This window comes from Propithecus coquereli, unplaced genomic scaffold, assembly GCF_000956105.1.
Source record: "Propithecus coquereli isolate 6110/MARCELLA unplaced genomic scaffold, Pcoq_1.0 Scaffold212, whole genome shotgun sequence".
NCBI lineage: Eukaryota > Metazoa > Chordata > Mammalia > Primates > Indriidae > Propithecus > Propithecus coquereli.
Window position 1 is genome coordinate 882,492 of NW_012146301.1, and position 12,687 is coordinate 895,178.

At 43.2% G+C, this 12,687-nt stretch overlaps 1 protein-coding gene across 1 annotated transcript in view; it reads right to left on the reverse strand.

Annotated features, from left to right (window-relative positions):
• Positions 1–2,300: 2,300 nt before the first annotated feature.
• The window catches only part of SLC15A1 (solute carrier family 15 (oligopeptide transporter), member 1), a 33,368-nt gene continuing 22,981 nt past the window's right edge, over positions 2,301–12,687 (reverse strand). Inside the window, exons 14-20 of the mRNA XM_012644430.1 lie at positions 11,629–11,775; positions 10,693–10,742; positions 6,889–6,996; positions 6,665–6,773; positions 5,995–6,138; positions 3,842–3,949; positions 2,301–2,492 (exon numbers count right to left, since the gene is read on the reverse strand). Coding sequence (XP_012499884.1) covers positions 2,301–2,492; positions 3,842–3,949; positions 5,995–6,138; positions 6,665–6,773; positions 6,889–6,996; positions 10,693–10,742; positions 11,629–11,775 — 858 coding nt within the window. The remainder of the gene's footprint in view (positions 2,493–3,841; positions 3,950–5,994; positions 6,139–6,664; positions 6,774–6,888; positions 6,997–10,692; positions 10,743–11,628; positions 11,776–12,687) is intronic.

Sequence of the window (12,687 nt, forward strand, 5' to 3'; positions counted from 1 at the left end):
CGAAGTGCCCCTCTGCGCCCTGCTCACATCCATCAAAGATTGAAGGAGATCCTGGAGGCGTCATTTCCGCCCCCATGCAAAGCACACTGCAGTGGGGTATCAGAGGCAGCTGAGGGGCTACAGTGCGCTTCATTCTAACATCCGGAAGTCTGTTGTGTGGCAGCACCTCAAACAAAGGGATTTTAAGGCCTCAGATCGTCTGGTGTTCTCTTTATCACAGGACGATGAATGCGATCTAAGAGAGCAAGAGTTTCCCCAGGTTGCACAGTGGCTATCAGAGCTGGCATTACAATCTCTTGAGGATTTAGGATTAGTTCTTTTTGGATTATTGTTAATAGTGGGGTAACGAAAATTGAATGCTCATCACTGCAACCATTTGTTTCCCCTATATCTTCCCCCAAATGTCACCATTTGACAAATGTGTCAAAGGCAAAATATATCATTAGAGGGGAGAGATAATCAGAGTGGTAGAGTTAGTCGTCCCTTATATCTAGTCTTTCACACTAGAGTTTGCTAATTAGCCTCATTCCAATCACACCTTGATTAAATTCCAAAAATCTGTTTAGTTCGCCTCTTCCAACTCACTGTTTATTTCACAAATAGAGGACGACCATGTTCTGGAGACTGAATGGTGACAGAGTATCCCCAGAGGGCTCTCAGTGTAGGGAAAGCCAGACAGTGACAAAGCACTGAGGTCGTGGGACTTGGGAACGTTAAGATGTGCTGTGGGAGCTCAGAGCAGGGACACACCCACCATGGGGGCAGGGAACACAGGAAAACTGCTGCAGGAAGTGGCCTGGAAGCGGAGAGGACGTAGCCAGGTGGAGGGCTGGAGGAGGTGGGTAGAGAATCAGTGTTTCAGGATCTGATTTTTCTTTGCCTTTGACCCGGGAATGAGAACTGGATGCATTCCAGGAGTGACAAGAAGCTCACTGTTAGTTGGATCACAGTGCACGGAGAGAAAGGAAATGTGTTCAGAAAAAAAGGAAAGAGCCTCACAGGCCCTAGTTAAGGAATTATGACTTGACTCGAAAGCTCAGAAGGTGTTAAGCAAGGTTTGACAATGACATTTGTGTTTCTCACTCTGGACTTTGAGTTTCTCCCTCAGTGCAGCCTGCACGGTCCCAGCCCCACCGTGAGGTTGACGACGAAACATCCTAGAGGCCAAACATGACCTGATCTTGCTAATCCAGGAGGCAGTTTCAGTCTTCAGAGCTGGGCATGGGTGTGTCTAGGCACTGTGGCTTGTTTGTGCAGGAGTGCCAGAGTACAGTCTCTCTGGCCTGGCACCTGGGATGGTTACGTGACAAATAGCTACAGGATGAATTAGGCATTAAGTGTTTATAATGTTTTGGAAGAAGTTTTACTCCAGCATAAAAATTTCATGGTGATTGAGACAGACACTGTGAGATGGTTCACAAATATGCACTTCATGATCCTGGTCACAAAAGAGAAGTCTTCCTATGCATCTACCTATCCATCCATCTGTCTGTCTGGCCCTGGGAAACACAGGACCAGGGAGAAACAAACCTTGATGTTTCATGTTCCTGGGATTTTTCATATGTGGACATTGCTTTTGTTAATACTTTTATCAACTTCCTATGAAATTCTAATGAGCACATAGTGTGCATGTGATTTTATAATCACATAACGTGTTCAAGTTTTCTTACCCGACCCACAGACACATGAACACTTACTCTTAAGAACAGAAATTTATTTTATACCACTGACACTTAAAAAATCATTACTGGCCTTCACCCAAGTGGTCTTTTGAGTTATACATAATTTAAAAAGAGGTAGGGACTGGAACAACAAAACAAAACAAAAAAACCCAAGTTAAAGTTACCAGATAATACTAGCTGGTACTTATTACAGACCATTGTAAAACCTATAAATTCACTTTTGGCATTGTTTCCTGCCTCTAATTAGCAGAGTTTTCAGAAATGTGTTAAAATGCAGACAATATGGAACTTTGTTGGAAAATCAAGTTAGTCCAAAACAATTTCATCTGTGCGATAGGAAAGGAGACAAATGCAGGGTATGTTCTCAGGGCTGTGAAAGTGTGTTTGTGTGTGTGTGTGTGTTTGTGTGTTTGTGTGTGTGCTTAAAATAACAGTTAAAAAATAGAGACTTCTTGCAGAGTTTTAGATTCATTGCTGGCTTCATAGCTTTCATGGTTTGGCTGCCAATTCTGAAGTCTTCCCCACCTGGGGCCATCCATGGGGTGTCTGTCCTGCCACCTGGGGACAGAGGTCAGGGCGTGTGCTGGGCCAAGTCCTCCTCCACTTGCTTCCTGGCCTTCACATCTGTGTCTGTGACATGGGCCCCAATGTCGTATATGGGTTACTCTTTTCCAGGTTCTTTTTCTTTTCATCCTCATCAAATTGAGCTTCAATCTCTGCTGGGTTGATGTAAGTATAGAATCGAGCCATGACGGCAAATATTACACAGACGACCAGAAGCAATGCAGCAAATAGAATGTATTCAGCCCACTTTGGAGTTGGAGTTGGAGCAAGAAAAAAAACGAAAATAATACAGGTCATAATAATGTATATATTGCGTGTCTATTTTCTTGCTATGTCCAAATGGAAGGCGTTTTGAAATTAAATTATGGGCAATTGGTAGACGGCCAATACAGAAACAGTATGGCCAGCTTTTCTGCAATGTCCGACATAGATAGATGCCAACATAAATGACATTTTCCTAATAGCACTGGGGTACAGCAACAAAAGACTCTGGGAAGATGAAAGAGAATTTCTAAAAGTCCCAAGCCTTAAGCCATGTGGCTGCCCCTGGAAGGATGAGGCCCAAGAGAACACCAAGCAGCACCTTTGAGGGAAAGAAAATGTGCTGAACAGGGTCAAGTCAAGACCCCCGTGTCACCCTCTGGAAGCCCCTGGAGCTCATGAGCACATGGCATTAGCACGTCCTCTGATGGAACCCGGTGCAGGAAGTAATGAAACGGCTGGGATAAGACAACTCCCTTATGAGGCTGATCTGCTGCGGTGCTGGAGCAAAGAGTTTAAATATCAGAAAAGCCCTCATTTTATTGTAGCTGGAAAATTACAACCACCTGTAGAATGGTTTTACCTTCAGGTGTTATGAAGTTTATGGATAATGTGTCTGCTTTGGGGCTGCTAAGCTGTGCTCATTGAAGCTGGGAGAGATGTTTCCATTGGGAGTAAATCACATAGGGTGCATGTACCTTACACAATCTGTTCATTTTTGTCGTCAATAGTTTGGATATCTGGCCCCTCAAAATCTCATGTTGCAATCTGATCCCCAGTGTTGGAGGTGGGGCCTGGTGGGAGGTGTTTGGGTCACGGGGTTGGATCCCTCCCCATGGTAGTGAGTGAGTTCTTGCTCTGTTAGTTCACCAGAGAGCTGGTGTTTAAAAGACACTGGCACCTCCTCTCATGCTCCCTCTCCTGCCATGTGACACACCTGCCCCCCTTCACTTTCTGCTGTGACCAAAGGTATCTTGAGGCCCTCCCCAGAAGCAGATGGTGGCACCATGCTCCTTGTGCAGCTTGTAGAACTGTGAGCCAAATAAACCTCTTTTCTTTATAAATTAATTACCCAGTCTCAGGCAGTCCTTTATAGCAGCGTGAAATGGACTAAGACAATCACCAATAACATAATACCAAGTGGAGACAAGAAGGATCAGCAGACACTGCCATAGGCTATTTCGTGACAACCCTACGGGGCTGGTCGGGCAGTTTTATCCAGCCATTAGCCCAAATGGCCATGTAGACCGTGTAAACAGTTAGGGAGGGTCATGATGACTATTAATATTGATAGATGAGACAGGGGTACATGCAATCTCCTAGCCACCCAGTACCTGTTTGGTGAACTGGCCTGCCCCTGCCACGATGAGCACAATGATGTTGCCAATAGCCACCGTCAGCTGCCATCCTGCTTGCAGCACCGACTTCATGTTGGAAGGAGCCTGAGGAAACAAAGCAAAGAGAATCCCAGTCTAGATGTCAGCCTCGGAGCAGGAGAACACATCTCACTGGTTCATTTCATTGAGCAGTCTACCCTACAAATGCATATGAAATGTCAGGTTCGTTTAAGTGTGCAGAGGTTCATCGCTTGGGTAACAAGACACCCAGACACTCATGCAGGAGCATACAGGAGTCCCTGCGTCTCACTCCACATCCTTGCCAAGCTGTCCTCTTAGTTAAATGGACAAATCTACGGACAAACTCTTTCTGTCTCCACAGAAGTCTCCAAGCAAAGCCGTGAGCACGGCATGTTCCTCCCCTCAATGGAGGCTTCTCTCCAGGCTGTAACCTTGCCCCTGTGTGGCTTTCCTGCCACCTTACTGAACTCTCTCTCTGCAAACTCTTGTCACCTGTATTGCAGTCACCTCCTTTATGTGACTGTGAGATATCACAGAAAGGGATTGTCCAAGTCACATTCACCATCTTTACTACAGAAATGGAAGAGACTAGGCACTGTGGGACACAATGCCTATGACTGTGGTTTTGACAAAATAGTTCAAACATTAAGCTTTAATGTGGGTGGCAACAAACTTGGCCTCGTTAGTCCTGAGACAGTGCAGGGACAGGACTTGGGCCTCACTTCTGACCAAGAGAGACAACATGGGGCAGCACGACCCAGTCCAATTAATTACAAAAGAGCAAACACCAAATGCCCTCCCAGCCATGGGAATTCAGCCCATATCCACATAAGCAGGAGGCCAACTGTCTGGTTTTTTTTTTTTTCCCTCAGACAAAGTCTTGCTCTGCTGCCCTGGGTAGAGTGCAGTGGCATCATCATAGCTCACTGCAACCTCATGCTCTTGGGCTCAAGCGACCCTCCTGCCTCAGCCTCCCCAGTAGTTGGGAGGACAGGTGCATGACACCACACACAGCTAATTTTTCTATTAATATTTTTATTAGAGACGGGGTCTCAATCTTGCTCAGGCTGGTCTGGAACTTCTAAGCTCCAGTGATCCTCGTGCCTCAGCCTCCCAGAGTGCTAGGACTACAGGTGTGAGCCACCACGCCCGGCCTGTGTGTCTCTTGAGCAAAGTCTCCCAGGCCCACTGAAGCAGGATGCTGACACTAGCTGATAAGGAACCAGACCTATCCGGATGTAACCACCTCCAGCCAGAACAGACCCCCACACTGACCTTGCTGTGATTTTTCCCTCATTATAATATCATTTTAATGTTAAAAATCACATCTAGGGGTAGAGATTTTACATGCTAATGAGACATCAGACACATGAAGAAGCATGTAGTAGAACTATGCAGGTTTGAGAACATCTCGCCCTTTATGTGGTGACACGTCACCCCTTCCTCCCTGAGCCTCTTGAACACTGTCCCTGAACCCCCCTTGGCTGGGGGGCAGCCTGAGGACTCTCCCTTGATGCAGGCAGCCTGCCTGGCGTTGGAACACGAGCCCCAGCAGAGCCTGGCCTGTGAGTGCCGTTCGGCTCTGGCTGATTTCTACTGCACGGAGCACCCAGGGCCTGCGCCAGCAACAGTCTAACAGACCGACAGGCGACCACATATTTTAACGTGTTTTTAAAGCTGGCCTTACTCAGCGTGTTTACTGGGAGATACCGAGGGGCCTCGATGGAACCTGCAAGACAATGAGGACGCGGGCCTGTAAATGAGCACTTCTGTGCATAGCTGGTGCATTCGGCTGTTTCAGAACATAGACTCTACTGACTCTCAGGACCCTGGGAGTGTCCCTAATACAGTTTCTCCTCCTCAGGACTCCAAATCTCTAGCGCATGACGTGGGAATACGGACACACGTGGACACGGGCACTCTCAAAGCTGCACCAAGTAATATTCTTATTCAGTAAAGACAAGACTTGGTGATCTCAAGGGCCTTGTTTTGGGGAGAATGCCATAATGCTTTCTAGAACTTTCTAATACTATAAACATACAGCCATGCCCAATTTAAATTACGTTGCACCAGCATTTTCTGAAGGCAGGGGTATGGCAGAGGGGTGGTAAAAACGATGAACGAGAGACCTGAGAATACGAGAACTCCAATCCCGTAACAGAGAAGGCCACCTCGCCACAGGTGATGAGGAAATACTGTGGGATCTGCAGAGCCATGTTCACTGTGTTGGGGGAAATATCCTCAAACTCCTTCACCTCAGGGCAGCCATCGTCCTATGCCAACAAGGCAAAAGGGGGAAGGAGAAGTTAACGTCAAGATGGTGTCTCAAATAAAAAGTGTTCAAACAGGCAAGTTGAGTATGACTTTCTAGCTTATGTGATGTGATTTATCAAGTCAGTACACACTTTCAATGTAAACACACAACACTGCATTTTGTACTTGTGGTGGGACGGCCTTTGTGGGGTTTGGGAACATGTTCGATAGTATTTTCCTCTTAAACAAGAGAGTAGATTAGGTTTGTTTAAAACATTGCCATCCCTTTGAACTACAAGATCCTGAAGTCCATGTTCATAGTGTATAAGGAAGCATCAGACACCGGTCAACATGAACTTTTAGCCAGAGGAAGTCAGTCTGTTTTATTTAGTTCTAATGGTTAACTTAAATCCATGTTAAAGAATTAGCGGTGAATGAATTCTGAGCGCATTTAAAATGCAGATCCTAATAGCACTCTAGTTAATCACTCCTACGACCTAAGTGTCTGTGAGCAGGACTTCCCACACGCTGCAGGCAGTCACTCACCTTCCTTTTGATCACAAAGGTGTAAGCACTGCCAAATCCAAGGTAGAAAGTCGTGAAATCACGTGGACACTGCGGTGAAATCTCCGGTGAGCTTATTGTATAGCTTTTTCTATTAAAAGAAAGAACAATAACGCTCTTGGTATTAAAAGCTTCAACGTATAGTTGAAAGAAAAAAACTTGAAATCTTTGAACTTTGGAGCAAAGTGTTCAGTATAGGTACTTACACACCAGAAGGAAAAAACTGGTACTCGCTGGCGTTGTAACTGGTGACATCTTCATACACCTTCCCACTCATTGTGACGTTGATGGAGTCATTAAAGGTATTGACAAATCTGAAACAGGAAACATCTGTCTTGTAGCTGAACTATGGAATAACTTATTCTAGGTCACGGTACCTGTAACTGAAGTTGGGCAATGCTCCCTTTCTTTTTTAAAGGAATTTAAGATGTTTACAGAAGATTTCTAGAGAATAAAGGCAGAAAGTCAGCAACCCTACGTTTGTCCTTTCTCGCTCACTCATGAGAACACACGTAAAAGAACTTACTGATCGCAGTGTTCATACATGCCAGGTCCTGTCTAAGGACTTTGTAAATATCACCCGGTTCCATGATACTTTGGAGTATTAAGCAGGGACGGAGACAGGTACTGACCCTTCCCTTTGAGAAGGCGGCCATGCCTTGTGTTCTTTGCTTCAGAAGCTTTAGAGCTCAAGTAATGAGGGACCAAAACCAAACGTTGCCCAGTCCCTAAAAGACAGCCCCCAACTAGGGCTTCCTTTGGGGGCTAGAAGGGGAAGCCCACCCATTTCCTACCCCTAGGAGCCTGAGGCAGGAAGGGCTCCCAGGGCTGGGGAGGAGAAGTGGCCAACCCAGTAATGAGAGAGTTTTAACAGGGATACGTTTTCAAGGCTATAAAGTAACATTTCCTTCTCTTTCAGACTGATCACACTTTTATTACATTGTGAATAATATTTATATGGTCATATTGTAAATCCTGTTTATTGATCTGTTTTTTAGATTCAATCTAGCGCACGGAAAACACAAAATCATAAATGTGATAAATGTTAACAATGTGAAACACACTGGAGCTGAGAAGAGGTGAAAAGTGAAAGTTAATTTCTTTACCATTTATATCAGTAAGTTAATAGAGGTCATCCTAATAACATACTTCCGTCTGTGTTATTTCATGTTTTAGTGTTAACTAGTAAAAGCTGAAATCAGAAACTGTTGTGGTGACAGAGAATGGGATTAAAAGCTGAAGTGAATAGGAGACTTACTCTTATTTTTCCCCAATTTATTCTTATTTTTCATTCTTATTAAAAACTTATAGTAAATTAGCTTTTTGGCATAGAGTTCTATGAATATTACAATGTATCTAGATTTGTAAGTACCGTCCCAATCAGATTACGTGGCCACCCGAATGGTACTACCCCTTAGTCAAACCTCTCCTCCACTTCTAAGCCATGACAGCCACTGATGTGTTCTGCGTCCCTATAGTTTGTTTTTGCTTTCCCACAACCTCATGTATTATAAATGGAATTACAGAGCATGAGACTTTCTGAGACTGGCATCCTTTACAGCACAATGCATTTGAAATTCATTTGCAATTGTTCCTCTTTTTTGCTAAGTAGTATTCCACTGTACGGATGTGCTGTAGTCTATTTATCCATCACCCATCCAAGGACATTTGGGTGACTTCTGTTCTTTGGTGATTATGAATATAGTAGCATCTATAAACATTCCTGTACAGGTTTTTATGTGAATGTAAGTTTGCATTTCTTGCAAGTAAATATATAGGCGTGGGATGGCTGAGTCATATGGAAAGTGTGTGTTTATAAGAAACTGTCAAGCTGTTTTCAGAGGGACTGTACCATGTTGTGCTCCCACTAGCGATGCGCAGGAGTTCTAGCTGCTCTCCATCCTCGCCAACACTTGCTATTGTCAGTTTCTAAAAAAATTATCATAGCTACACTATAGGTGCATTGTAACTCATTGTGGTCTTAGTTTGTATTTCCCTAACGACCAGTGACAGTGAACGTCTTTTCATGTGCTTATTTGCCACTTGTATTCATGTATCTCCTCTGGTGACACGTCTGTTAAAATCTTTTGCTTTATTTTTTCATTGGGTTATTTTCTTATTATTGAGTTTTAAGAGTGATTCATGTATTCTGGATACCAGTTCTTTGTTAGAGATGTGATTTGTAAATATTTTATTCCAGTTTGTAGCTTATCTTTTCATCCTCTTAAGAGTGATATTGACAGAACATTTTTAGTTTTGATGATGTCTAATTTATCAAATTATTCTTCTATGGATTGTGCTTTTGATGTCATATCTAAGAACCCAAGGTCACAAGGATTTTTCAATGTTTCTTATCTAAATTTTATAGTTTTTTATTTTACATGTTGATCTATAATGTATTTTGAGTTAACTTTCATATGAGATGCATAAGAATTTTTATATAATTTTTGTATAAGAATTTTGTATAACATATGAGGTTGAGGTCAAGTTCATTTTTTTACATGTAAATGTCCAAATGTTTCAAGACCATTTGCTAAAAAGACTTTCGTTAATTCATTGAATCGTCTTTGCACCTTTGGCAAAAATCAGTCGGCTCTACTTGTGTGGGTCTATGTCTGGACTATTCCACTGACTTATGGGTTTATTGGTTTACCATTACAACTTTGTCTTGATTACTGTAGCTTTAGAGTAAGTTTTAAAATTAGTAGTGGTAAGACTCTTTCAACTTTATGTTTTTCAAAATTATTTTAGCTATTCCAGTTCCTTTGCCTTTCCATATAAACTTTAGACTAAGCTAGTTTATATCTATAAAAATAATGTTATGAGTTTTAAAAGTTAATTTATTTTTATTTATTTATTTTTTTGGAGACAAAGTCTCACTCTGTTGCTGAGGCAACAGTGCCGTGGCGTCATACTAGCTCACAGCAACCTCAAACTCCTGGGGTCCAGCAATTCTGCTGCCTTAGCCTCCCGAGTAGCTGGGACTACAGGAGTGTGCTACTACGCCTGGCTAATTTTTTTTTTCTGTTTTTTGTACAGACAGGGTCTTGCTATGTTGTTCAGGCTGGTCTCAAACTCCTGGCGTCAAGTGATCCTCCCGACTTAGCCTCCCAAAGTGCTGGGATGACACGCGGGAGCCACCACATCCAATGCTGTGATTTAGATTTAGTGCTGTGTACTATGCCTAGAGAACAATTTGGGGAAAAATGACATCTTTACTATAAAATCTTCTTGTCAATGAACACAGATGTCTCTCCAAACTTAGCTCTCTTTCATTAACATTTTCTAGTTTTCAGCGCTTCAATCCTACACATGTGTTGTTAAGCTTATAGCTAAGTCTTTCATATTTTGGGGGGAGATATAGCTTTTAAATTTGTTTTTCCAGTTGTTCATTACCAGTACATAGAAATATGATGGATTTTTTTGTTGTTGCCCTCATATCCTGTGACCTTTCTAAACTCATTTATTGATTCTATGAGCTTTTTTGGGTAAAGTCCTAGGGACTTTCTATATAGACAACTGTCACCTGGGTGTAGGAATAATTTTATTTCTCCCTTTCCAGTCTAGATGCTTTTACTTCTTTTTCTTGTCTCATTGCTCTGGCAAGCAGAAGGATGTTGAAAGGGAGTGGGGAGAGGGGACACTCCTCCCTTGTCCCTGATCTTATGCAGAGCTTTGAGACTTCCACCATAATGTTAGCTCGAGTTTCTGCAGATGCCCCTTTTCCCTCCTATTCCTAGTTTGCTGAGAGTTTTTATCACGAACGGATGCTGAATTTCATCAAATACCTTTTCTGCATCAGTTGATAATATCATGTGAATTTTCCTCTTTAGTTTATTAAGACGATGGCTTTTATTGATCGTTTTTTAAAACTATTTAACCAGCCTTACATTCTTGGGACGAACCCCGCCCTCTCCTTTTATATCCTTGTTACAGTTGGACTTCACTACGGGTTTGCATTACTTCCATAACAAGCTGATATAACTTAAGTGTTGAAGAAATACACATACCTGATTCCATTTTCTCCTTTATCTGGCTTCTTGTTAAGGCCATCATTTACCTGAGAGAGAAAACAGTAATATAAAAACAATTTCAAAATCTTACTCATTAGAATAAGTTCAGATGAACTTTTCAGTCTCTGAGAAGGCAGCGTTGACATCTATCCTAGGAGCTAAGGGCCTGATTACATTTGAAGGGCGATTTCTTCAGGCCTGATTTTCCCTGAGGCTAACATGAGCCTCTGCAGTTTTTGATCCTTGCTGGCCAGTAGTTCCAGGGAACACTGCTCTCCAAGAACTTAGAACAAACCGCTCAGCAGCTCCCTAATTAAGCAAATGACCAAGAGTCTCAATCCTGTGTAGCAGTTCTGTAGAATCTCACTTGGCTTCACCTTACAGAACGCCTGCAGCTCTGTCACAGCTGCTTCTTGTACTCAATGTCATATTAGATATCTACATTTTGTCATCAAATATTTTGTGTGTACAGTATGTTATTCTTTTACCTGATATGTTCACTATATTTTTCAGAGACTGCTCTAATTTTCCAACTGCTCAGTGCAAATTTTTAAAATTAATGCAATTAAAAATATATTGAATCTTCATCTCAAAAAGTCCCCTGAGAATGCATGTATGTACTCTGCTTGACTTATACACACACACACACACACACACACACACACACACGTGCATAAACCCTAAACAGTTTCTAGAAGTTTGAAAAAAAACATTTTAATTAATATTAACCCTTCCCATCCACCAGTCAGACTTTTCTTGGAAGTCAAGTACACTTTCCAAAGTGTACTTGAAGACTGGCATTCTTAAAGAAGAAATAGACTGAGGATGACTTCATATAATACTATGCAGGTACAAAACAAAGTCACACCAGGAAGAAGCAGTGTCTCATGTCCCCAGTAGCAAGGACCCAGCTGTGGGTGCTGAACCACTTACCACACGGTAGTGACTGGGGGCCCACACGAGGAGGGTGTTGCGATGGCCCTGCTTAAAGTCCTGAGTTACGGCAGTGACTGGTGAGCCAGTAGAAGAAATGTTTAGACTTGTCAGTTCCTCTACATCAAAAGTCATAAATTCATCTGTCTACAGATGGGCAAAGAAGTCACAGTTAGTACCACAGAGTCTGGCTCGGCACCGTGCCCCTGCACAGTGGAACAGCACGTTATTTGACACTCCACGTTTCCAAGTTCATGCTCCTACATATCAAAACATGCCTGTGGGGAGTTGGCGCGTACGTGCCTCAGTCTCCTGCCCACTCTTATGGACTCTGTCATGAGGGTTTTTAGTACAGCCACGGGAATTAAACTTCTCACCATCATTTCACTTTTATTTTGCTTTATGAAGATAAATGCTATGGAAATGATTTCCACCACTGGGCAGAGAACAGCACCAGGTTAAAAGCACCAGCCCTGGTGAAAATCAATACTGGGCTGTCCCAGGCATTAGGAGTCAGGATTTTTTTTTCTTCAGGGTTATTAGTTTGGCAAGGTCTAAAGTCTCCACCATGGCCGAACAGCAATGAGGCCAGCTACATCAAAATCTCTGGGGTTGGGACCCAGGTATCAGAATTGGCAAAGCTCTCCAGGTGATTCCAAGATGGACTCAAGGTTGAGAACCACTAATCCGGAACAATGACCATCTTAGGGTTTTCCAACCTTGGCACTGGTGACATTTGGGCCTGAGAAGTCTTTGTCATGGAAGACCGTGTAGCACCCCGGGCTTCTACATGTGAGACACCAGCAGACACTCCCAGCTGCAACTACAGCAAATGTCTGCAGAGATTGCCCAATGTCCCCAGGGGTCCAAATCACCCCAGGTTAGAACCACTGACCTAGATCCCTGCTGTCTGAGTGGCTCCATGCCCCGCAGCACGTAACCAGAGGGCTTATTAAACATGCAGCATTCCAGACCTACTGATTAAGAACCTGCCTTTTAACAAGCTCCCCAGGTGATCTGCATGCACATTACAGTGAGGCACACTGGTTTCCAGTAAAG